The sequence below is a fragment of the Tinamus guttatus genome, unplaced genomic scaffold, assembly GCF_059628265.1.
Source record: "Tinamus guttatus ecotype Peru unplaced genomic scaffold, ASM5962826v1 Tinamus_guttatus_pri_ptg001150l, whole genome shotgun sequence".
Taxonomy (NCBI): Eukaryota; Metazoa; Chordata; class Aves; order Tinamiformes; family Tinamidae; genus Tinamus; species Tinamus guttatus.
In genome coordinates this window covers 62,675-87,300 of record NW_028289684.1, presented here as the reverse complement: position 1 = coordinate 87,300, position 24,626 = coordinate 62,675, and the positions used below count along the sequence as shown (strand labels likewise).

At 63.2% G+C, this 24,626-nt stretch overlaps 1 protein-coding gene across 2 annotated transcripts; it reads left to right on the top strand.

Annotated features, from left to right (window-relative positions):
• The first annotated feature begins 1,562 nt into the window (after positions 1-1,562).
• SRC (SRC proto-oncogene, non-receptor tyrosine kinase) lies at positions 1,563-24,338 on the top strand. Of its 2 annotated transcripts, XM_088538730.1 has the most exons (13): positions 1,563-1,611; positions 14,115-14,364; positions 14,778-14,877; positions 15,577-15,594; positions 19,176-19,274; positions 19,648-19,751; positions 20,954-21,103; positions 21,491-21,646; positions 22,113-22,292; positions 22,421-22,497; positions 22,801-22,954; positions 23,046-23,177; positions 23,920-24,338. In XM_088538730.1, the coding sequence occupies exons 2-13, from the start codon at positions 14,124-14,126 to the stop codon at positions 24,126-24,128; spliced, it is 1,620 nt and encodes a 539-aa protein (XP_088394856.1). In that variant the 5' UTR covers positions 1,563-1,611; positions 14,115-14,123; the 3' UTR covers positions 24,129-24,338. The 2 variants fall into 2 exon arrangements, with proteins under 2 accessions (XP_088394856.1, XP_088394857.1); XM_088538731.1 differs by lacking the exon at positions 15,577-15,594.
• Positions 24,339-24,626: the final 288 nt, after the last annotated feature.

Below are 24,626 nucleotides of genomic sequence, written 5' to 3'. Positions count from 1 at the left end.
CCGGGCGGCCAGTTGGGCACGAGGGAGAGGAGCTCGTGCCGGGTCCTGGTCCCTTGTCCCTTGGGCCACGTGCAGCCCAGCACTGCACTGAGCCCGCCGGAGCCGGCACTTGCAGGGCCCGCCGGGGAGAGAAGGATGGACTTTTCCAGCCAAACTGGGCTCCTAGGGGCCTTATCAGCCAAGCGGCTCCTCCCAGGGCAGGGCCGCGCGCAGGGCCGCGGGGGACGGATCCGTGCTGGGCACGACTCCTTGTTCTGGTGACTCACGGCTTCGCTGGCCTTCCGCCGTGTCATGGGAAATAGTTCTTTAATAACTTAAAAAGAACAAGAGGGGGAAAGAAAAAAAAAGAAAAAGTGCCGCCACGTCGGGCTCCGCGACTCGTCACTAGTTGCGCAAGCTGCTCCCGCAGTGCCAGCTGCAGTGCACAGGTGCCCGCCGGGTCACCCCGGCTCTTCCCGCGGGATGAAGCGGTGCCGGGTTTGGTGGGACGCTGATGGGGGTGGTGGCGGGCTCAGGCGCTCTGCCCGGTGAGGCCGTTGGCATCGACACCTTTGGGCTCGGCGAGCGCCACAATCCTGGGAACGCAGGGCAGGCGAGCGCGGTGCGCGGGTGCCCCCGTCCCCACGCCGAGCCGTGCGGAAGGGGCGCCGCTCTGCTCCGGGGGGAGCACCGGGCGTTCTGCCCGGCCGCGGAGGCTCCTCCGGATCTCGCCGGGGGCGGGTAGCGGGGTGCATGTCCCGGCAAGCCCTCGGCAGAGCCGCCTCCGTGCGCCGCTTCCTCCCCGCTGCCCGCGGCGCCTCTGCTCCCGTGGGGCAGGAGGCGACGGCGCTGCCAGAGCGAGGGCCCTTCCCGGGCACCCCGGCCAGGTGACGCTCAGCCGCGTTACCCGGGGAGGATCCCAATCCCCCTGCGGAGGTGTTTGCCCGCAGAGGCCCGGGACAGGGGCCATCCCCGGCTGCTTTTCTTCCACGCTGAAGCCTTAGACACCCAGCGTGCGGATTTTCGCCTTGCTGGTTCTGCCCAGGGTCTGGGCCGAGGTGACAGCGCCCGGGCGCAGACGCAGGCACCGGCTCGTGACCGCTCTGCTCCCGGCCAGTCGCCGCGCGTTACCAGCGCTTAATAACGCGAACAGAAAGCGGCCCCAGCGCAACCAGTCTGGAAGTCGCTTCTCGTTTCTGCCCTCGCTTGGGGTTTCCGGGCGGTGCAGCCGCCCGGGGCAGCCCCGGCCCCCGCTTCGCGCAGCCCTGCGGAGCGCGGGCTTCTCCCTTAAAAAAGAAAAAAAAAAAGAAAGAAAAAGAAAAAACACGAGGGGAGGGGCCGCTGCGTTTTTCTTTCCTATAAGCCGTGTTTCCGGTTTGCTGCCATATTCCTCTATTTTTTTTTCCTGTGGGTTTCTCCCCCCTCCCCGCGGAGGGCTGAGCGGGGGCGGATCCGCGGCGCCCCGCGCTGCTGCTGCTGCCGCCGGCGGCGCAGCCCTGAGCGCCCTGCGCGGCTCCGCGCAGCCCGGAGCGGCTCCGCGCGCGGCGGCGGCGGCAACAGGGGCGGCAGCAGCAGCGGCGGCGGCGGCCGCGCCCCCGCGCGCAGACAAAGCGCGGCCGCGCGCACGCGGAGGTGAGTGGGGCGCGCGGCTCCCGCTCCGGTTCGGGCCGTGGGTCCAGCTGCCGCTGCCCACCTCCATCCAGGTGGTGCCGAGGCCGGCGGGACCCGCCGCCCGCCCTGGGCTCCGGCCGGGGCTGGGTGGGGTGCGCGGGGGGTCGCGCTGGGGGCGGCCGGGGGTCCCGGGAGCGTCGCCGCCTCCTGCCCGCGCTCCCCTTTGTTGCGGCCGGGGGCTGCGGGGACCCCCGGGAGCGCGGGGCGGGGAGAGCCGGCTCTATGTAGGCCAGGACATGAAATATTCATGGTGCCCCTGCTTTGATGTCTCCCCGGGCGCTTCCCTGGCGCTGCGTGCTCGCCGGGGGTCGCGGCCGGCGCCGATGGGCGCGGGCGGCCGTGTCGCGGTGCGCTCCGTGCCCGCCTCTCCCGGGCTGCCCGCGACAACGAGGCCGCCCGGGAGCTCGGGCAGGGCCCTGGGCTGCCTGCTCGGAGGCTTCGCCCAGCCCTGCTGCGGCCAGGGCGATGCGGCCCCGCGCGCGTCTGCGAGCGGCTGCGCTGCCGCGTGCCCGCCGTGGTGCCCGCCGTGGTGCCCGCCGTGGTGCCCGTGCCATGCGAGGAGCCTCGGGGCGGCCTGTCCTCCTCGCCCTGCTGCGCACCCAGCCGGGGAGATGCCCGACAGCCCTGGCGCTGCGGGCACGCAGCGGGATGGGGGCCTCCGCGCGGGCTGGTTGCAGCATGTCCTGCTCGGCTCCGCGGCACGCGAGGCGCTGCCGTGACGCTGGGCTCGTGGCTGGGGCTGAACAGTCCCTTGGAGAAGTTTTGTGCTGCCTCCTGCAAAACCCTGCTGGGAAGGACCGTGTTTCTGCTGTTTCTCACTGCGTTTGGCAGCCTTGTCCTCTTCCCCCATCACTGCCCTTCTGCTGCTTCTGCCCTGGTGCTTCGCACTCAGCCTTGCTGAGCTGGAGGATGTGGCCATGGGTCCCACCTTGTCCCCCTCCCTTTGGTGCAGTAAGCCAAGGGCTCTCCGAGCTGCTCCTGCAGGGGTGGCCTTATCTGCTGTCATGGTCATCCTCGAGCTGTGGCTCAGACCTGGGGACGGTGCTGTGCGCGGGGGGCGAAGGGCGCATGTTCAGCACCGCATGCAACCCAAGTGGCGAGCGTGGTGGGGAAGGGCTTCATTATTTTTATTTATACTTTTCCCTCCTCCCCCGGTGCTCCCCAGAGCGGATGGTGTAGAGCGGGCAGGGAACTGAAGCGTTTTGCGCCGCTAACCTGCTCTGACGAGATGCCCACGAGAGCCAGCAGCGAGCAGCGCTCGGGCACGACTGCCAGGTCGTGGCAGCCGCTGCCGGGGGCAGCCCTCGATGCTGGGAAAACCCTTGGTCTGTGCCAGGCTTGGGGTTCCCCATCAGCACATGGTGACTCTACAGGTGCCAAAGCCCCCTGGCCTGTGCAGGATGTTGGAGGTTTCGTACAGGGCTCCGTGCCCCATCCCAGGGCCTGGCCTGGGAACACAGGAGCAGAGACTTGCCCCCCACTGCCCAGTCAGCAGCTTTGTTGAAGTGCAGCCGGCTGATGTGGAAGCCGGCGTTGTTCATGGGCATGTTCCCCAGTGGCTCAGGGAAGTCCAATGTCCCCTGTCTCGATCGTTAGTGGCCTTGCAGTGCTCCCTGGGTGACGGGGATGCTCCGGCGATATCTCTGCCCTGTAACGATTTTGTCCCAGAGTGATGGAAAATCATCCAGGCGCTGCGAGGAGGGAGAAGGGAGCAGAGGCGGAAGGTGGATGGGAAGAGCCATCGACTGTGGCGGGAGGACGCGGAGGCCCTGCTGGGAGGCAGGGAAGCGCCTTTGCTGCGGGTGCTCTGCGCGTCCCCGTGGCTGCGTTAGTGCCTGCTCGCCGGGAGCGCCAGGGCCAGGAGGGGCTGCAGGGAGCCACGGGGCTCCCGTGTGTCTGCGAACACGTCGGCCCTTCCTGCTGCTCCGGGGCCTTTTGCTGCGAGCGGCCCCGCGCCCTCCCTTTGGTGCTGTGGCCGTCGTGTTCGGTGGGTGAGAGCACTCGCGTCTCCCGCCCCGGCGCTCTCACCCGGGCTTTGTTCCGCCTGGCTGGTGTCCCCGGTGTCACTTTGCAGGTTGCGGTGCCAGGACGGGAAGCTGCCGAGTGGCACTGAGGTGGCACCGGCCACTTCTGCTCCCGGGGCGCGTGGTGGCCGGGGCTGGGCAGGCGGCCCCGTCCCGGGGCTGGTCCAGTGGAGACACCGCTGACAACAGGACAAAGTCTGGCCTTCGAAGTCACTCTAATGGGGCTCGAAGGACTTGGGCTATCAGGTCTCAGTTAAGGACCAACAAAAGCAAGTAGCAAGAAAAAAAGACTGGTGCAAGCCCTGGGCAGAAGCAAAAGGCTCAGGCTCCATAATCTCTTAGTCTGGGTTTCCTCAGTGAGCTTAAGGCGAAAAAAAAAAAAAAAAGGGCCTATCACTTGCACAAAGTGCGGTGCTCTTGGCATTGCGAGGGGAAACTTGAAGACTATCTAGAGCTCTATTGTTTCCTGTCCTGTCTATTTTGCAGCTCGGTTTCTGACTTGCTGCTTTATCTCTTGGAGCAATTTCCCATATGACTTCACTTCCTCCGCGCGTCGCCTCGCGGCCCGAGCCCCGCTGGGAATTCGCCCCGTGTCAAAGGCATCGGCCGGGCAGCGCAGAGCACCCGCTCCGCCCGCCGCCGGGCCCTTAATGCCATGCCCTAAAACCTGCTTAAATCTCCTTGCGTGGAAAGAACCGTCCCGCTAATGCTCTTCATGTGACTGGGGCTGAGGCTGTCAGTGTTTCCGTCCCAGCGCAGCCCGGGCTCGCGGCTGCGGGTGGCCGGGAATGATTCCCACAGGGTTCGCGCGGTGTCGGAGTCTCCGGCTCGGAGCAGAGCGAGGGCTCTGGTGCTTTCGTGCTGCTTTCACTGCTTCAGGAACGACTTTGGGCTTTGATACTTGGGGTTGGCCGGGAGCCAGGCCCGCCTGGGAGGGAGGTCACGGAGCGAGTGGTGGGATCGGAGCCGCCCGAGCCGGTGTCCGAGTGCAGCCGGCCCCGTCCTCGGCTCCGCTCCGCGCTGCCCAGAGGTGCAAGGACCCGAGCTCCGCGCAGGCCCCTAGTGCAGGAGCTGTGAACAGAGCCCTGGAACAGGCACAGGGGCGGCGCGGGGGCCGGCCAGGCCGTGGATGTCTGCAGCTTGCACGCCCCGTGCGCGCCCCGTCCTTGTGGCTGCGTCGATCCTCGCTGCCCGGCGAGGGAATCGCGCTGCTCCGCAGGGCAGGGCCCGGGCTCCGGCTGCGCTGGGCGGCATCTCTGGGCTGCATCTCTGCTCCTGGGTGCTTGGGGTGTCAGCGAGAGACCCCCAAAAGACCCCGCTAAAGCCAGCGCCGCAGCGTCGGGAAGCACAGCGTGACCGGGAGCAGCGGGAGTGCAGGGAGCAGCAAAGTGTGGGAGAGGGGCGCCTGGTCTGCAATTATTGTAGACGTATTACATACAAAACATATTTTATTTAGATTAAAGAAACGTGCCTGTGGGGCTGTCAGCTCCACGGGGACCCGCCAGAAGCAGCGGGAGCGCCCATGGCCTTGCCGGAGCGGCCAAGCGCCTCGCGCGGGGCAGGGTGGCGAGAGCAGGAGCGTGAGGAAGCAGCAGGACCCCGCGCAGGGCCGCAGGCTGCGGCGACCCCGGCCCCGGCGGGCTAGGCAGGGCCAGCAGCGGCAATGACGGGCGCTGCTGCGGGTGACTCAGGCGGCTCGTGACTCGCGCTGGGCCGGGCTTCCCGGCCCGGCCAGCAGCGAGGAGGCCGCGGAGGCCAGCGCCGTGTTCCCTGGCCCGGCCCGTGTTTGACCCGTTATGGTCTCGCTCGTGCGCCTGCATTTTTTTTTTTTTTTCCCTTGCTTTTTGCTGGCGGAGAGCCGGCTGCGTTATCCACGGCAGCCAGAGGAAAACCTGACTGCGCGCTGCAAAAATAGCTTCCACCCGGCGTGGCCGTTTCCAGCCTTTCTGTCAGCAGGGCTCGGCGTTCGCATCCCGCTCTAAAGGGCTGAGGAGCATGGAGTGAGCACCGCGAGCCCCGAGTGCCACCCTGCCTTCGTTTCCCCTCCTGTGCCCTCCGTCACCAGCCCTTGTTTCCCGCTGAGGTGCGCAGCGCCGCATGCTCCCCGTGACCAAGCAGGGCAGATCAGACCCGCTCTCTGTCCAACCTTGCAGCCTTCTTCCCTGTGTATTTTGCCCTCCCCTCACTGCAGCGCCGCAGTTTTGCCAGACCTGGCAAGCGGGTGAAGCAGCGGGTGGGTGACACGGGGTGGCCACGGGGCTGGGATGCTCAGAACGAAAATCCTGGGATGGAAACGTGTGCAGGAACTTCTGCTAAAGGAGGTGGCTGCTCCTGACGCCGACATAGCCATCGCCTCGCGGCTGCAGCCAGCGGGGGATAAGGCTGCCGCCGTGCCCGTGTGTGTGACCGTGCGCGCGGCGGTGCTCGCGTTGCCCACGCTGCTGTTCCCGCTCCCTGCAGGCACGGGGAGGCTTTTTGCCTGCCCTGGCGTGTGGGGAGCCCTTGGCTCGCGCGCTCGGCTCTGCTCCTCCGCGGTGCCGGGGTGCGAGGAGGGCTCGTGCTGCGAGACAGGCGCCCGCGGGCGCGGAGAGCCGCTGCGGCCGACGTCTCCTCCAGGAGCCGGAGACACTAACTCAGCGTTTTCCTTTGTTTTTCGTCTGCTCGGGCTGCTGATAGTGAGCGCTGTCTGGGGCTGCGCCTCGCGCCGCCTCCTCTCCCGCTTCATCCCCGCCTGCAGGGCCCTTTGGGGGTGCCTGGAATGGGGGCTGTGTTCCCCCGCGCCGCCGTCCCCGGGGGGCATCGTGACACCCGCCGGAGCTGCTCCTGTCCCCGCTGGACTGGATGGGCTGGTTTTCCTGAAGCTGGAAATGTTTTTGCGGTGACGCTGGCGTGGCCACAGCTTGCGCGTGGCTGCGGCTTTGCTGCCCCTTGCTCCCGCCGCCCCGCGCGTCACCCCCGAGCAGGTAGACGGCCCCGTGGCCCGAGTCACTCCGGGGCCGCACTCGGCCGCCCTCGGCTTCCCCACAAAGCAGAAGCAAGCCCAGCGCCGTGCCGCCCCGCTGGAGCCGAAAGCGGCCCCGCGCGGGAAGGGCCGCTGCCGAAAAGGGGAAGAGAAATCCGCCCCGGCAAGGGGAAGAGGCCAAGCTGTGTCACGGTGTTTCCACATCTTGGTCAGCACCTCCAGCGGGGCCTGGCCCCACTTCCTGGTACTGCTCGGGGCCTTTTCCGAGGGCACAGGGTTATTTCCATGGGGCTGGAGCTGGGCAGCTGGTTGCGGGAGGCGGGGAAGGCCACGGCAGGGAACGTGTCCAGGACCTGGCGTTAAACCGGGGGCGTGGGGGGAAGCGCTGGGCTGGGGCCGGGAGAGCCGCTCCTCTGCTCCCAGCGCGGGTTGTCCGTGACCGTCGCAGGCTGGCGGCCGCTCCAGGCGTGCGGAGGGCTCCGTTGGGGTTTGCAGAGCGTCAGTTTGACCTGCTTGGGCAGCTCCCTGTTTTGTCCTCCTAGAGGCTAGGGCGGCCCTATGGGCTCGGCCGGAGAGGGCCGCTGGCGTCCGTGCGTTTCCTCTGGGTCCCTCCAAGGTTCGCGCATCGCCGAGGCACCGCGATCCCCGTGCGCGGGAGCCCAGGGCTCGGCATTCCCGCTGGCGGATCCAAGCTCAGCGTACCGGCCGGGAGGAGGGAGCCCCCGGCCTCTTCCTCGTCAGAGGAAGGGTTGGGAAGGGTCTGCTCGCCAGCAGGCCTTGGTGGGGGGCTAAGCAGGTTCTGCTCCCTTTTCCCCTCCATGTTTTGCCGTGTCTTTCCAAGGCATCCAGAGCTGCTCCCAGCCATGGCCCCTCCTCGCCCCTGCTTGAGGGAAGCAAATTTCGGTTGCTAATTGAGTTATCCCGTCCCCTCCCGTGCCCTGCTGGCCCCTGCCTGCTTTGGCCACGGCGCTTTAATTAAGACGGCTTTAAACTGCCCGGGAGCTGGCAGGGCCGGGTGGGAGGGAGCGCCCGGAGCCCGGGCTGGAGCACTCACCTCCTCCACACCACGGCTTATTGCCTTCATCCCCGGAGATCTTTCCGTCAGCTGGGGGGAGACGGAGGAGAGAAGCCAGGTTTCCGTGGCTAGGATAGGCAGGGAGCGGGGCCTGGGTGAAGGATGCTACTCCAGGAACTGGGGCACGGGGCCTCTGTCTACTTTTTGCTGCAGCTCCTGAGCTGAGGAGTTGAGCGAACATCTCTGCTTTGGGTTTTAAACCAGTTTGCAGCAGCTTTCCTCGCGGAGGACAAAGGCCAGACCCTGGGGACATCTCGATCCTTCTCACCCTGGCAGGAGAGAGGCTTCCGCAGATGCCCGGCGGGTCCAAACTGCTGCTTGTGGGGGGGCACCTGGTGGCTGCAGCCATCCCAGCGGCTGGGCCAGGGCCACGGGTGCTGCGCAGGTGTCACCGGTGTCACCTCCGGGTCCGCTAGCGTGGCAGCCTGCCGGCCGGCACCCACCTGGGAGCACCAAGCGCCCCGGGCGCCGCGTCCTGGCCTCGCTGCCCGTGGGAATGTTGCTGTTATGGGTTATGGATTTTTTTTTTTTTTTTGGCTTGGGAGGACTAGACGTGCTGGAGGGGGTGCTCCGAGCGAGTGTTACTGCAGCGTTGGGCCTCGCGGCACCGCTCGTCCCTCTGCTTTGCAGAGCACCAGCCCATCTGCCAGAGGGGCAGTTCGGGATCCCTCAGGGTCCGCAGCAGGCCCAAGGACCGAGGCTGTTTTGCTGCCGATTCCCCCTTCCCCAGGGCTCGTTTGTCTGGCTCCTGGCCCCGATGCCGCAGTATTTCCCAAGGCTGCTGCTTCTGGCTGGCAGAAGCCAGCAGAGCAAAGCTGGTGTTTCTGTGTTTTGTCTGCTCCCAATCAGTGTCTTTTGTTAGTGGCTTTGGAAGGGGGAAAAAAAAAAAAAAAGATAAGATCTCTCCCTCGTGCCGCCAGACCTGCTATCATCACGCGTGGCTCCTGCAGCTCCCTTTGTATCCTTGAGCGAGCGGGGAAACAGCCTGTCTGGAGGAGACTGCTGGAACGCAGCCGGCTGCTTGGCCCTGCCTCTGCGAGAGCCTCTCTGCTGCGGGCAGGCGCGGGAGAGGCCTGGTCCTGGTGCTGCCTTCCCGCACTCCAGGTCGGATTTTTCCCCTGGTGTGCCCAGTGGAAGCTGCTTCTCTCCTGTCTGCTGGGGCCTGGCTCAGCAGGATGCTCAGGATGCTCCCGGGTGCTCCTGGCTCCCGGGATCCTGCAGGGTGCAAAGAGCAAGTGGCTGTGAGCGGGTGGGGGCTCAGCTTGGTCACCTCCTCCTTCCCTGCGCCTTTCCGAGGGGGAACAGGTTTGGGGACACTGGGAGGTGCCTGCGCTCGCCGGGGCGCTGTGTTGGGCTGTGATGTTCCAGGGGCAGCGCGGGGAGCAGGGGTGGAGTGGAGGGAGCTGGGGATGCAGGAAGGTGCCCTGCTCCGCCGGGATCTGGGAGCGGGGGAGCCTCAGGAGCGGGTGCCAGAGAAGATGCCCGGGTGGAGGGTTGGATGGTCCCTGCCGCCCCTCGTGCCCTGGTCGCCGCCACACGCCTGCCCTGCGCGAGGCTGTGGCAGCGATGCACGAGCTGAGCCCCGGCCGGGTCGCTGCGGGGCCTCTGCTCGTCCTGTGCACGCGAGTGCCAGGGGTGTCGGGCCCTTGGAGGAGGGTTTTTGTCCCGGCAGCAGCGGCCGTCCCAACTGTGGCATCGGCTCCGGTGGCTCCCAGGAGTTGCAACTGCTCCCGGTGGTCCAGGACGGTGCCGGGACATGTGCTTGGTGTTCCCAGGGCAGCCGCTGCTTCGCTGGGAAACGCGAAACGCTGAGCGTGCAGGAGAGCCTGGAAGCTGCCCGAGGACTCCTCCGACTTCCCCGTGGGTGTCACATCGTTCACCTCAGGCTTCCAGCATGTGGCTGACCTCAATATCTTGGGTTTCTTGGGTGTTTTAGGGGTTTGTTGTTGTTGTTCCTGTTTTGTCTGGTGTGGATATGGCCTTGGCAGCGGCGCAGCGAGCAGGCCCGAGCGGAGGAGAGGACGAGGGTGGTGCCCGTGCGGGGCGTCGGGGCCCTGCCGTGTTTGTATGTGCTGCGGGCGCCGGTTGAGGCTGCGGCTTCCCCGCCTCCCACCCCGCTGTGCAATTATTGCCGCGAATCTTTGTCAAGTACAAATTACAAACCATTCAGGCCTTCAAGAGCTGTCAATCAGGCGCTGCTTATTATCCTAATCAAACGCACTAAAAATAGGGACAAAACTTATTAGCAGGGGGAAGGGTATCAAAATAGAGCTGCGCCCTGGCATGTCCTCTGCATGTTAACTGCCGCCCGCGGCGCCCACCCAGTGAGAGCTCGGGCGATTTGGGCTGCGGAGCGGCAGCTCCTGCTCCTTGGCACCTGTTTCTTTGTAAACCCTCCCATCCCTGCACCTTTGCTGGCACGAGCTCCTGCATGAGGGTGAGGGGCTGCTGCTGGTGTCGCTTGCTCCGAGCAGGGCTCAATGACAGCGCAGTAAAAACACCTGCGCGCTCTGCGAGGGCACCTGCCTCTGGGAGCATCTAAGGTGCTGCCTGCCCTGCCAGCGTCTTTCTTGGGTGTGTTTTGGCCCTGGATGAAACGGGAAACCTTGTTCTGGCCTTCTTGCGTGCCAAGATCCGTGGGGAAGCTGCGGGAAGCAGCAATTCCTAGTGTTGCACAACAGAGAATGGGAGATTTTGAGGCTGGTGGCGAGGCCTGGCGAGGTCACTGTCCACCCTGTGCCTTTCCTGCTGTGACCCGGAGCTCTGCCCTGAGCTGCTGTTTCAGACACATAGTGTTTCATTCTAACTCTTGTGAAAACTTTGGTGAAAACTTGATTTTTTCGGCCTGATCTACCCCGAGCAGCGTGAATTGCTGCAAGCAGCCCTTGTGTGGTACCCTGTTCTCGGTGCCAAGGGCCCCTTTGGTGGCAGCGCGTAGTGCAGACTGGTTGTATCCGTCACGTCCTGGAGCGCTGGCAGTGCCTCACGCCCAAGCGGAGCGCAGCTGGAGCAAGCGGCTCCGCGCGTCCCCTCGGGGAAGCAGCCGAAGGCACCGCGGGGAGGCTGGGGCGCCCGCGCTGCCGCCCGCGCCCTTCCCGGGCGGCTTCGATGAAGTAGAGCAGAGAATCGTCCCCTCTTCACACATGAGAGATCAGAGCGGGCGGCGCGAGCCCCGGGCTGGGGGCACCAGGAGCAGCGGGAGGAGGAGGGGAGGGAGCGCGGGCCGGGCGGCAGGGCAGGGGCTGGGGGCTGGCGGGGCCGCCCTGACCTTCCCCTCTGTCTCGCTGGCGGCTGCAGCAGCTGAGGCGCCCGCGGCCCCTTCCCGCCCCGCGGCCGCCAGGAGCCGGTGAGGCATCGCCCCGCTCGGGGAAGGGACACCCAACGGAGCGTGTCCTGAGGGAAAGCCTCCCGGCCCGCGGAGGGGCTGCCGTGCCTGCTGGCCGCGCTCTGGCGTTGCCTTTCCCGCCTCATGGTGCCGCGGGCGGCAGGGTGGGCTGAGGCGTCGCGGCAGCGCTGAGGTGTCCCGGGCGGCCTCCCCGCGCCGCTGCGCGTGCGGAAGCGGCGGCAGCTCCGGCAGGCCCCGACGTGCCCCCCCATGCTCGTGCTGCCCGTGGGCACGGCGGCCGCGCCATGCCGGGAATGCTGACCGGGCTCCAGCCGCCGCGCTCCATCCCGAGCGGGGTGATGGGGACACCATGGAGTGCCCGGTGCTGCTGGCACAGCTGGGGCAGCCGCACACACACTGCTCGGGAAGGGCATTGCCCTCATGTCGGATCCGGCTGGTCCCGGCACAGATACCGAGAGCTGCCGGTGCCGCCCGCGCGGCCGCGTCCAGCGCGGCTCCGCTCTGCCCTGGTTGCTCTCGGGGCGGCGCGGCAGCGCGTTGGGCACGCCGGGAGCGCCGCGCTGGGGCGGGGGGGCCGTCTGGCCGCCGCTGGCTTTGTTGTCTGGCCCTGAGCTGCGGCGGCGCGCCGGGCTCGCCACGCGCGCGGCCCCGCGGCCCTTTGTGCGCGCCGCATTCCTGCCGCCGCCGCCGTCAATGAGACCCGGGCGCGGGGCCTCCCCGCGCGGCACCGCGAGGCCCTGCGCAGCAGGAACAAGGGGCACCCACACTGGCAGGAGCCTCTGCGGGAGGGCCCAGCCTCTTCTGCCACCTGGGGATTTCCATTTCCTTGCTGGGGTGGCGGGGGACACGTCAGCCTCCTCTGCCCACATGCGTGTGGCAAAGGGCCCCATGGCTGGTCCAAGAGGTACAGCTTTCCTGGGCGGCACCTTTTGGGTGCATCCCGAGGGCATCCTGGGCACATTCTGGGGTTTTCAGACTGGATTTTGTGCTGGGCAAAGGGAAAAAAGTCCAGGAAGGCGTTTAAGTGCAAATCTGTTTGCAGTATAAAAACACTTGGTGATGCTGCTTGCTTTTGCAATGCGAAAACACGTGGTGATGCTCGTGGCTCTCACAGTGTGAAACCACGCAGTGGTGCTCGTGGCTTTGGACCTGTGTCCTGGAGCACTGCGGGCCGGTGGTCTCGCTCTGTGCTCATGGTGGCTGGCGTGGATGACTGCTCCATGCTCTGCTTGCTGTAAGGGTGGTCTCGCTCGCCTTTTAGTCCGTCTTGTGCCAGGACCCCATGCGCATCCCGTGGCTTTCGTGCCTTGGGAGACCCAGTTTGGGGCTCATGGGATGCCCAGCAGCTACCAGGAAGGAGCCGGGGCCATTTGTCCTCTTCTGCTGCCACACTCCAGTCCAGAGGCAAAACCATCTAGCGTAGCTGGATAAACCCCATCCTTGAAATCCCAGTTCCCCAAGCGGAAAAGCCGGCGGCGGTGGGAGGAGGCAGCGTCTCCCTGCTCGGAGCCGATCCTGCGTCTTTTCCCGCTTGGGGAAGTGCCGCTGCCAGAGGAAACTGTGAGCCGCGGCTGGCGCGGGTTGTTCATGGCCGCGTGGGCAGTCACGAGCTGCCGTGACCGCCCGGCCTTCCCAGGGCACCTCCATGGGCCTCCCCGCTCCTCCGCCCGAGGCCAGGCCGGGAGCTGCAGGCGAGGGCTGGCCCGAGGCGGAGGATGGAGCAAAGGGCGCCGGGCTTCTCCCATCCCGTGCTGCGGCGGGGACGTTCTCCTGTTGTTCCCAAGGACCTGCTTTTCTCCCAGATCCTGTTTCTGCGCCGGGTTTTGGCAGTGCGGTTATTGGCAGGGCAGCCCCCTCCCCTTCCCCTCGGGACGGCCGCAGGTGGCGGTTTGCAAGCCCAAGGCTTTAATTTCACGTTCCTGTCCCGCCTTGCTCTGAGGCCCGCGAGCCCCTTCCTGAGGCAGACCAAGGCGCCTGTCCCGCCTCGCAGACGGCTTGCGCGGGAGGAGGCCGTGGAAAGAGCTTATTCCCACAGCTGAAGCATTGGGAGGGTCGGATGCAGCCAGCACGGCTCTGGGCGCTCTGTGCTGTGCGTGGTGAACGAAGCAAACACATGCAGAAGTGGGACAGGATATTCCTATTCTTCACAATCTGGGAGTTGGAAACGGGTCGGTGAAAGCCCCAGGTCCCTGGAGCTGCTCCTGGGATCAACCTGAGCTCTCATCAGAAGCCAGGTTGGAAAAACATCTGTTTGGGGAGGCTGATCCCTCCCTTCCCCTGTGCCCCGGTGGGGCCTGCGGCCACCTCTGCCCTTTGCCCCTTGTCTTCTTGCGTTAAAGACATTCCCCCTGTTTTTCTCTGCCTCGCTTTTCCACCCTGCCATGTGTGATCTAGCCTAAATATTTCCTTGCATAGCTTCGGGACACTGCTCTGTATCTGCCATCTTTGGAGACTGCAAATAATTCCCTTCCTTCATTTATATCATTACCTTGAAGGTATTTATAGAGCATGATCTTGAGCGGAAAGGAAGGCACGACTATATATAAAGCAGAGATCCCTTGGTCTTTCGCTGCTGACTGCCTGAAACTGTTTGCGATTGAAACTTTGCTCACGCGTGCCGTGTCCGAGAGCGTCTGTGCCCTCGCCCTGCTCGCAGGGTCTCGTCTCGCCGCTGCGATGTGCCCGCGTGCCTGGTTTGCTGCCTGCCAAGGGCCTGGGCTCGGTGTTGTTCTGCCCACCGCGTTGCGTGTGCTCCCCGCTGGCACTCGCCCCAGTGCTCGCCCAGCGCCCTGCAGCCCTTCCGCTCCTGCTGAGCGTCGCCAGCGAACGCGGAGACGCGGGAGGTGGCTTGGGCAGAACCAAGGGGCGACGTTATCCCGGGGCAAGGGCAGGACAGCCAGACTTTCCCGCAGCTGGTGCTTGAGAAGCCTGCGGCGCTTTGCTTTGGTTTCCTAGCGGGCAGGCGTCTGTTGCACAAGCCTCGGGAATTGGCTTTTTTTTTTTTTTTTTCCTTAAACAAAACCCAACTTTTTGCATGCGCGTGTCGGTCTCTCCTAGCCCGGCGCCATGGGGAGCAGCAAGAGCAAGCCCAAGGACGCCAGCCAGCGGCGGCGCAGCCTGGAGCCCGCCGACAGCACCCACCACGGGGGCTACCCGGCCTCGCAGACGCCCAACAAGAGCGCTGCCCCCGACGCCCACCGCACGCCCAGCCGCACCTTCGGCCCCACGGCTGCTGAGCCCAAGCTCTTCGGAGGCTTCAACACCTCCGACACCATCACGTCGCCGCAGCGCTCGGGCGCTCTGGCAGGTCAGGGTGCTGCTGGGGCTCTCCCGGAGCAGAGGGGCTTTGGGGATGAGTGGTTGGGCTTGCAGGGAGTTGTTTTGGGGGCCTCCTTTTGGTTGCCCTCCTTCCCTTGTACGTTACTAAAAGTTCAACCCTGCAACCATTTTCCCTGCTTGAGCAGGGGGGTTGGACTAGACGATCTCTGGAGGTCCCTTCCAACCTCAACCCTTCTGTGAGTCTGTGACCTTGCCTTTGGGTCCTTTTGTCAAGAGATGGCACTTGATGAAAGAGCAGAACCAGTTCCTATCAGCTGGTTGAGGACAGTGGCAGAGGACCCCAGCAAGGGCCACCCCAACCCTCCTCTGCTCTCTTGGTGTGGATGCAGCAAGGACTATGCCATGGGGAATGTGGTCCTCTTGAGCTTGTATCTGTCGCAGGTGGAGTCACCACCTTTGTGGCCCTCTACGATTACGAATCCCGGACGGAAACGGACTTGTCCTTCAAGAAAGGAGAACGTCTCCAAATCGTCAACAACACGTGAGTGTCCCTGTGGGCTGGCCTGCACTGCTGTGGATGAGCTGGTGCCTTGTCCTCTTGAGGAACCTATGTCACCCAAAGTCCCCTTGTCCCCTTCTCGGGGAACCTTGCTGGCTGTCCAAGCCCTGCAGAGTTTAGAGGGGATCAAAGGAGTCGCAGAACCCCAGAGCTTTGGTGACAGATACCCTGTCCCTGTGAAGGGACAGAAGCTGCTGTCTCCCTCCAGCCCAGGCATGAGGGCAGGGCGCTTGGATGACAAGGGCTGTGATCCAGCAGCGAGTGTGTCCCAACTCCAGGATAGGGCACAGAGGAGCAGGGAGAAGCAAAAGGGGCAGGAAGGCTTCAAAGAGCCTCCACCACGAACAGCACCTCCCGTTAGGGCAGGGGCAGCCCGGCAGCTGCGGCTGGTTTGGGTTGCTCAGCTGCTGCTCCTATGGCTGCGTCCTGGTGGCCCCTGCCCCTGCTGCTGCTCTGCCACCAGCACCCTGTGACTCCCGAGGCGCTTTTGTCCTGGTGGCAGCAGCTTCCTTGGCACTTGTCTGTGTCCACCTGTGTGGGGCCCCAACCCTGCCGTCCCCTCAGTGCTCAGCTCCCTCGCGTTGCCTCGCTGCCTGCTGCAGCCTCTGTGCTTATGCCGTGTCTCTGATCTAAGCTTCTCTCTTGACTGTTTTCTCTCCTGTGCCCCACGCTTTCATGTAGGAGAAAAGTGGATGTCAGGTGTGTATTGCCCATTACTATTATTATTGTGATAAAAGCCCTTCTGCTGCCTGTGTTGGGACAAGATTGGGTGGCGCGGGGCTGGGAGGAGAGGTCTGACCGTGGTCCTAGACGTGCCCCATGGTGAAGCCACATGTGCTCCGTGGGGGACGTGCCCGCGTGTGCCCTGCGTGCCGCAGGGGCAGCTTTCTGGTTTAGCAGCCTCTGCTCTCCCCTCCACTGCTCCCTTAAAACCTAGGAACCAGAAATAACGCTGCAAAGTCAAGGCATGGGATCATCAGGGAATGTCCTGGGGGTGATACTCCTGCTGCAGAGGTGGAGCACATGCTCATCCTATTAGGTCCTTCTTTCCCTTGTTCCAGCACTGGGCATTACCCGCGATGCATTTAATCCGTGGAGCCTGGGATGTGCAGAGCAAAGGGCTTCAGTGATGCCAGGAAAACCTTTTTATGGGGTGTTTGGTGGCTCATGATTTCACACCTTCGTTGATGCTCTAGCCCCAAGCTTCTTCTCCTGATTTGTGCTTCTACAAAGTGGGCTCTGCCTGTCAGGGATTCTGGATTGTGCCGTGGCTCAGGGTTTTTTCTTTAGCCATTAAAGCACCTGTGGGGTTTCTATTCTTTTTTTCCTGCTGTGGTTTTTCAAAGGCCTGGGCAGAGAGGAGGCTCTGTGTGATACACACTGTGCAGCATCCTGGCAAACAAAAGGACTGGGCTGGCGCTGCAGGACATAAAAAATGAAGGAAGGCGCCGTGTTTAGATGACCCTGCTGGTACCTTGTGCAGCCACGTCAGGGAGACTTCCAGAGGGAGACAGACTTTGGAAAACTCCTCTGCCTGGTGCTAGCACAGGAGCAAATGTCTCCTTGTGTTGAATGGTCTCAGCGTCCTGCTCTGATGTCGGGTGCTCTGATAAGCGCTGAGTTACCTTACAGCTTGTGCTGAGCCGTGAGCCCCGAGCACAGCGGCCGGGGCGCCCTGGGATCCTGCTTTCCCTCTGATAAGGCTCAATAGAAAAATGTGGCAGCCAGAGGGTGTTGCTTGATGGTATCTGCTCGGCTTTGGTAGGCTGGGAATCCTGTAACGCTCTTGTGGAACTTGTCGGGCTGAGTGTGTTACATGCTCTAATCTGTGCCTAGTTTTGAGTGAGTCCAGATTGATCTCTGAAATTGCAGAGATCAGACCTTCTAGCGCTGTTCTTGAAACGTTGGACGTGCTCCAGACCAAACCAAATTGGAGGAGAAAGAGCCAGATGGACTGAAATGAGATAACTGCAGCCCTTGGGGGAAGTCAAACACCCAGCCCTCTGCTCCTCAGCCTTTGGAGGAAGCACTGGCGAAGTTTTAGAGGTGACCAAGGCAGATCTGCAACGTCCTCTGCCCTGGCCTTTGAGAGGAGTCGTAGCTGGAGCCCAGGAGCTCAGCAAGCTCACATGGACAACGCTGCATTTAATCTGAAAAGGGCTGCCAGGTCCCTCACAGATTGGGAACCCAAGAGCAGAAGCTGCTTGGGTCTGCTGTTAGATGGGGCTGCCATGTGGGAATGGGTCCTACAACGCCAAGGCCATGGCGTGCTGTCGTTGGCCAGCTCAGCTGCAGGCCAGCGCTTTGCCAAGCTGGCTAGTGGTTTTGTCTGCTGCAGGGGGCTGTATTTTTGGAGGGCGAGAGCAGATGGGGCCTGGGAAATCTGCTCAGGCCAGTCTTGGCTGCAGCAGAACCAGGGCTTTGTTTGGGAAGAGCAGAAGAAGAGCCGGCCCCAAGCTCGAGTTGTCCCAGCGCATGGTCACCGCGTTGCTCAGCCGTGCACCAATGTCCTGTGGTGTCTTTGGGGACACTCTGCTTTCCTGTGAGGTCGGATCCACTCGTGGCAGTGAGGGAAAGGCCCTTGTGGTGCTGTTTCCAGCAGGAGGGGGTTTCCTCCCAGCCAGCTGGCAGCGAGCAGAGATGTAACGGGATGTTTTGGTAAGGTTGTGAAGGGAATTGTTGAAATGTTTTGTCTTGACTTTTTTTTTTTCCTGCCCTGCTGGGACATTTTTGGAATAGTTAGTTTTTGCAGAATTCCCAGATTGCAGCCGTTCCACCCGAGCTGGAATGAAGCCACGGATTGAAACGCGGGCATTTCTCAAGCAGATGTTTCCCCCCATCCTGTGGGAAAGGAGGCTGCACCCGTCTCCTGCCCCCTTCACAGCTGCCTCTGCGAAGGTGACAGGGACAACAGCTCCGTCCGGGGAGCCGGGAGCCCCTCCAGCTGCTCCAGCTGCTCTCGGTACCAACCAGCGCATCCGCCTGCTCCGTCGGGATTCAAGGCACGGGAAGGGTCGAGCCCATGTCTGCAGGAGCCAGGGCCATGTGTGGCTCTGCCAGGGCTCCCGTTCCTCCGTGGCCCCGTGTGGCTGCAGCTGCCGATGCTCTAATAGCCAGAACACCCGGGCGGGAGCAGCGCGCGGACCCCGCGGCTGCGTCTGGCTTCTCGCAGCCGCCTTCAAGCCCGGCTGTTTTGTAGCTGGGTCAAGTGAATGTCACAAGCTGGTGTCGAAGCAGATCATTACTCTGTTTTGTTTTGGGTTTTTTATTACTTATTATTATTTTTATTTTTGTAAGGAGTTTGGAAAGGTCGCCCTGAGGCATTTAACCATCTGGCAAATCCTTGCGGTGCTTGTCTTGGGAATCTGCAGTTTTCCCGTAGCCTGGTCTCCCTGGTGGTCAGAATAAATTAGACACACGCTTAAAAAAAAAAATGTTTTTTTTTTTTAATTGATTCAGTCTTTGATAGACAAGACCATCCCTGTTGTGTGAGGAACCTCCTGCTGTGCACTGGGAAGGGGGAACTGCCTTCCAGGCTCCCTTGGCCTTTGTTTCTTGGCCTTCCCGGCTCCCAGCCCTCTCCGCAGCATCCCTAGGACCGGCGTAGGGAGGATGGTAGAGCCCAGTGTGGGCAGGTCTGGGGACCGAGGGTCCCACTTCTGCCACCAGCCCCCAGGCAGCGGTGGCCAAAGGGCCTGGCGCTGCCCTGCATCCGCCCTGCGGTTTTCCCCAACGCTTGTGGCCGGGATGGGGAGCTGCGGAGAAGCCTCTCGGAGCCGTGCGGAGCTGTGTGGGTGCAAGGGGTGTTGTGGGCAGGAGCTGATCCTGGGATTGCCCCAAGGCCCCCCTGCAAATCCTGAGCCCATGGGACATGTCCCCAGGGCCCCGCTGCAGGGCAAGCAGTCCCTAGTCCCAGGGCAAATCCCTAGGGCACCACTTAAGCCCTTTCCTCCTCTCCTTTGTGTATGTATTTTCCCCCTTTCGTTGCTTTCTCGTAGCTTCTGTTTAACAAATTCTGCAGTTTTGTTTCTCCTGGTGCTTTTTGAAATCACTTCCATCATTCCATCCCTTTCTTATTTATTTATATAATTAATTTTCCCGTTTCCCTGCCACCCAGCTTGGCCTTTCAGCCCCTGGATCACCCCAGTGCCTCTCCCTCCGCAGCCAGACCCGCTTCCCACCCGAGCTCCGTCCTGGCTCCGGTGCGGAGCTCCCGCCGCCGCGGGGCCAGGGCAGCTCCAGGGCCGCGGGCTCATCCCGACTCCTTGGCTCTCTTCCAGGGAAGGCGACTGGTGGCTGGCGCACTCCCTCACCACGGGGCAGACGGGATACATCCCCAGCAACTACGTCGCGCCCTCCGACTCCATCCAGGCTGAAGAGTAACTGCCACTTTTAAACAGTCTACAGAAGCGTTAAAAAAATAACTGCTTGTCCCTCCCGGGTGTCCCTCTGCTCCCACTCAACCCACAGCGCCCCGGGCCCTTTTTCCCTTGCTCTTTTCCCCATTGTTGCCCGTTTTGCTGCCTTTCCCTGAGGCGCGAGCGAGAGGCCGAGGCGCAGCTCGCGCGGCAGCGGGATGAGTGTTTGCTCCCAGCGGAGCTGAGCCGCGTGGCCCCGTTTTTATCCCGGCAAACAGTTGCCCCCGGCACGTGGGGGGCCGCACGGGCCACAGCGCCGCCAGGGCCCTCGCGAGGGCCGGAGGCAGCGGCGCCGTCGTGGGCGGCCGCGCTGAGCCCCGCTCTGCCCGCACAGGTGGTACTTCGGGAAGATCACGCGGCGTGAGTCCGAGCGGCTGCTGCTCAACCCCGAGAACCCGCGCGGCACCTTCCTGGTGCGGGAGAGCGAGACCACGAAAGGTGAGCGCCGCGGGCGCCGTGCCGCGCGCCTCCGCCGCCGCCTTCCCGGGAAAGTGGGTCACGGCGCTGGGAAGAGCCGCGTAACCGTTAGCAACGGGGACCGCAGGAGGGCGGCCTGTCCGTCCGCCCCGCGTCTGCGCCGGCCCCGCGCGGGGGGTGTCCTCGTCGCTCTGCAGCTGGATGCGGCGGCTCCTGCTCTGCTGCCGCTGGCCGCCGGCCTCGGCAGAGCTTTCAGGCGGGCGCAGCGGGCAGCCTGCTGCCTTCCCCTCTCTGTTTTCTGTGCTCGTGCTGGCCCTGCTGTTTCTTGTACGTTTTGGCCCATTTTCTTTTCTAAAAGTGTCTTTCCTCCCCTTTCCTCTCCCAGTGTCCACAAGGGAGCCAGGGATGTCCCCCTGCCCGGAGAAAGCCCCGTCCCCCAGCCATTTTGGCCCCCTCCGTTGTCATGTTCTCCCCATGGGCCTTTTTGCTTCGGTTAGGGAGCTCCCAGCTCCGGGAGGGCAAGGATGGAGGCTGCTCTTCCTTCCCCTCCCCTTCCCCAAGCACAGGGGTTTTGCTTTGTCTTTTTTTGCTTTTTTTTCCCCCAGTTTCTTTATAAGTGCGTGATCTTCAGACCGTGCTTCCTGGGCTCACGGGGGCGAATGATGATGTTTTAGGTCCTACGTCATGCCTCATGATTCTTGGTGTAAATCTGGGGTCCCTTGAAAGTGCAAGCTGTGATGTTTTGAAAGTCATCTGCCTGAAGATGCTGTTTCTTACCTGGAAACACGGTTTAACTTTGGCTCGACGTGCACCTTTGGGAGAAGCTCCTTGACCTGCCGTTCTATTTTGGTGCTTTGGATCTGGCAGTATTTACTTCATGCCAGTGGAAACAGTTTGTTCAGACAGAGGCACAAATCCTTCCTTTTGCTCTTTGCGAACCTGAGGTTGCAGCATGGCAGCAGCGTGGGCCAAGGGGGGACGGAAACCCAGATCGACATCGCGGTGGCATCTGGGGAAGGGGCAGTGGGGGCCACCGGTGCCTTTCCCCACATGCAGTGACAGGTCGTGCCGTGCCCCTGTCCTGCTGCCCATCCGGTCCCTGGCTCCCGAGTGAGGGATGAGGTGCAGGACGGGTCCGGTGCCGCGCTGCTGCGGTGGGGACGGAGCGCTGTGCCAGCCGTGTCCCCCGCCGGCCGCGCTGAGCCGCTCGCTCCTCCCCGCAGGTGCCTATTGCCTCTCCGTCTCCGACTTCGACAACGCCAAGGGGCTCAACGTGAAGCACTACAAGATCCGCAAGCTGGACAGCGGCGGCTTCTACATCACCTCGCGCACCCAGTTCAGCAGCCTGCAGCAGCTCGTGTCCTATTACTCCAGTGGGTACCACCGGCCGCGGGCAGAGCGCCCGGGATGGATGGAACCGGGATGAGATGCTGGCCCAGGGGACGTGTTGGGGCTGGCGCAGGGCGAGGAGGCGGTGGTGGCCTTGGCTGGGCTGTGGGGTGTCCTCGCGTGGAGGGGTAATGGCCTCATCCCTTCGTCCTTGTCCTCCTCCCACAAGGAGAACCAGACCCACGCCGGGGGATGAGTGCTTGGGGTTGAGAGAAGCAGTGAGAGAGCAGGCGAGGGGACCCTGCCTGGATTTTAGGGAAGAGGGGAAGGGTCCGGACACAAGTAGCTGAGATGCTCAGCTGGGAGGATGTGGGGTAAAGTTGTCGGGTGAGAGCCCGAGTGTCACTCTGGCTTCCTCCCCTGTGTCCCAGAGCACGCCGATGGCCTGTGCCACCGCCTCACCAACGTGTGCCCTACCTCCAAGCCCCAGACGCAGGGCCTGGCCAAGGACGCGTGGGAGATCCCGCGGGAGTCGCTGCGGCTCGAGGTGAAGCTGGGGCAAGGCTGCTTCGGAGAGGTGTGGATGGGTAAGGAGCGCTGCAGTCCAGCACCCGGGCACCTGGGCATGGGCCCTGGCACCGCAGGGAGCCCTGGGGGGCCGGATGAGGAAGAGAGTGGCTGCTTTTGTGCCCTTTGCAGAACGGGCCACTACCTCCTCAGCCCAGCCGGGGTCTTTTCAGTGAGATCTCTGGAAGCTTGGCCAGCAGCAAGACTGGATGGTGTGCTAGCCTCCCGGCTCAGGGATTTGGGGTGAAGGAAGGAGTTGGATGCAAGGGATGTTTCTTTTTCTTGGGAGCTTCTCTTCTTTTTCTTGGGAGCTTCCTTAGTCAGGGTGGATTGAAGGGATGCAGAGTGGCCTGGGATTAGTGCAGCATCCTCTCTCCCTGGCCATCTCCATATGGCTTAAACCTGCAGTGCTGGAGGGAGCAGGGACACAGCCCCGTGCCCTGCAGGCAGGGGCAGTACCTGAGTGGCCTTGGCCTTGTGCTTCAGGGACCTGGAACGGCACCACCAGAGTGGCCATCAAGACCCTGAAACCCGGCACCATGTCTCCGGAGGCGTTCCTGCAGGAGGCCCAGGTCATGAAGAAGCTCCGCCACGAGAAGCTGGTTCAGCTCTACGCCGTGGTTTCAGAGGAGCCCATCTACATCGTCACTGAGTACATGAGCAAAGGTGAGCGCCTCCAGGCAGCGAGAGCTCCCCGGGCAGAGCTGATCCCCCAAGCTCTCGAGCTGGGGGCATCCAGGCGCCCGAGCTGGCTCTGCTCCTCCACAGGTCACTCCCTGTTGTCTTCCTCGCAGGGAGCCTCCTAGACTTCCTGAAGGGAGAGATGGGCAAGTACCTGCGGCTGCCCCAGCTCGTGGACATGGCGGCTCAGGTGGGTTTGGGCTTCCTTGGATCTCCTGCTCCTTGGGCATCCTGCCTTGGCAGTGTTTGCCAGGCTGTTGTGCCCATCATGTGGGGCCAGCCACGGTTGAGTCATAGGGTGACGCGGAGCCTGGCGCAGCTTGGCCTGAGGATACAAAATCCCGCGTGAAAAAGCTGTGCAAGGCCCATGCAGGGCCTTCCTCTGGGGTGCTGGCAGTTCCCTGGGGCCGTGGCATCACCCAGGTGGCATCAGGGAGCTCTGGTGTGCCAAGTCCCATAGCCACTTGTCATGCTCTGCTCCGCACGGCCACAGATCGCGTCCGGCATGGCCTACGTGGAGAGGATGAACTACGTGCACCGCGACCTCCGCGCGGCCAACATCCTCGTGGGGGAGAACCTGGTGTGCAAAGTGGCCGACTTCGGCTTGGCGCGGCTCATCGAGGACAACGAGTACACGGCCCGGCAAGGTGCGCGGGGCTGGCGGTCGGAGCGGGGCTGCCGCGGGCGCGGGCCCTGCTGCTCGCCAGGAGCTGCTCCTCACGGCCTCTCTCTGCCCAGGTGCCAAGTTCCCCATCAAGTGGACGGCCCCCGAGGCGGCTCTGTATGGCAGGTTCACCATCAAGTCGGATGTTTGGTCCTTTGGCATCCTGTTGACTGAGCTGACCACCAAGGGCAGAGTGCCGTACCCAGGTGAGAGTTGCCAGCAGGAATGTTGTCACCTTATCAGAGTCCTCATCCCGAGCAGCGCTCCTCCCCAGTGTTATGTCGTCTCCCATAACCATCTTGCCAACAAATCGATGGGATGTGTCTCCTGCTATTTGGGCAGACAGGGCAGTCTCGGAGGGTGGACTGTGCTGTCCCCAGGTCACACCACAGTGTGGGGACAGATGAGCCTCGGGGTGGCAGGTGGCAAGCGGCACAAGGTGTAGGAAAGTCGAGTTTCGGCTCTGTGTCAATCACAGAATGGCTGAGGCTGGGAGGGACCTCCGAGATCCTCTAATCCAAACCCGCATGTTGAAGCAGAGGCATCGAAAGCACTTGCCCAGGACCCTGTCCAGATGGCTGTCTCCAAGGATGGAGACTTTGCAGCATCTCTGGGCAACCTGTTCAGTGCTCTGTTACCTTCCCAGTAACAAAGCAAATCATCTGAGTGAGAAGATGACTGTGGGCCAGGAACAGTTGACTGTATCACAGCCACCCTCCCTGTCCTGCTCTGGGCACCTAGCGAGGTGACAGGGTGCCTGTCAGCAAGGCCAAACGGGGTTGCTGTGGCGGCTCCTGTCCTCCCCTTGCAAAGGGAGCCGTGTGGGCTGTCGATAAGGCTTGCAGCTCGCTGCCCCAGCGACCTGCCCTCCCTTGTCCCCTTCAGTAGAGGTGCTGCTGAAGGTGCAGCCCGCTCTGTCCTCATGCTTTGTCCCTTCTCTGCTGGCAGGGATGGTGAACCGGGAAGTGCTTGACCAGGTGGAGCGCGGCTACCGGATGCCCTGCCCACCCGAGTGCCCCGAGTCACTGCACGACCTCATGTGCCAGTGCTGGAGGAAGGACCCGGAGGAGCGGCCCACCTTCGAGTACCTGCAGGCCTTCCTGGAGGACTACTTCACTTCCACAGAGCCCCAGTACCAGCCTGGTGAAAACCTATAGAGCTGGAGCTCCTCGTGGCACCAGAGAGCCCCAGGCCTGGCGGGGCGTGCGCGGGGCACGCGGCTCGCGGAGCTCTTCCCTCCTCGCGCACCAAGCAGGTTTTGAGGAGCAGCCCCGGCGGGCAGGACAGGGCGATGCCTCCAGGCATGGACAGTGGAGGTGCTGGATTCTCCTGTGGCTAGTTAAGACTTCTGGTGCCCGTTTAAGCAAGCGTTGCTGGGCAAAAGGAGCGGGAAAGCGCCGGCCGGGCCGGGGCCGTCACTCTGGACGGCAAGCGGAGAAGCGTCCCGTGGCACATCGCCTCGGAGAGGCTTTGGAGACATTTGCAGGACATTTCCCCTCTGGCAGCTCCATGGCACCCGTGGGTGGGACGTCGGTGCTGCAGGACATCCCTCCCGCCTGGGACACATGGTCCCTGCCTCCTGCACCCCTTTGTGCAGCAGCACAAACCTCCTTGCCCCCTTCACATGCCCCTCTCCATGCCCCATGCCAGGCCTC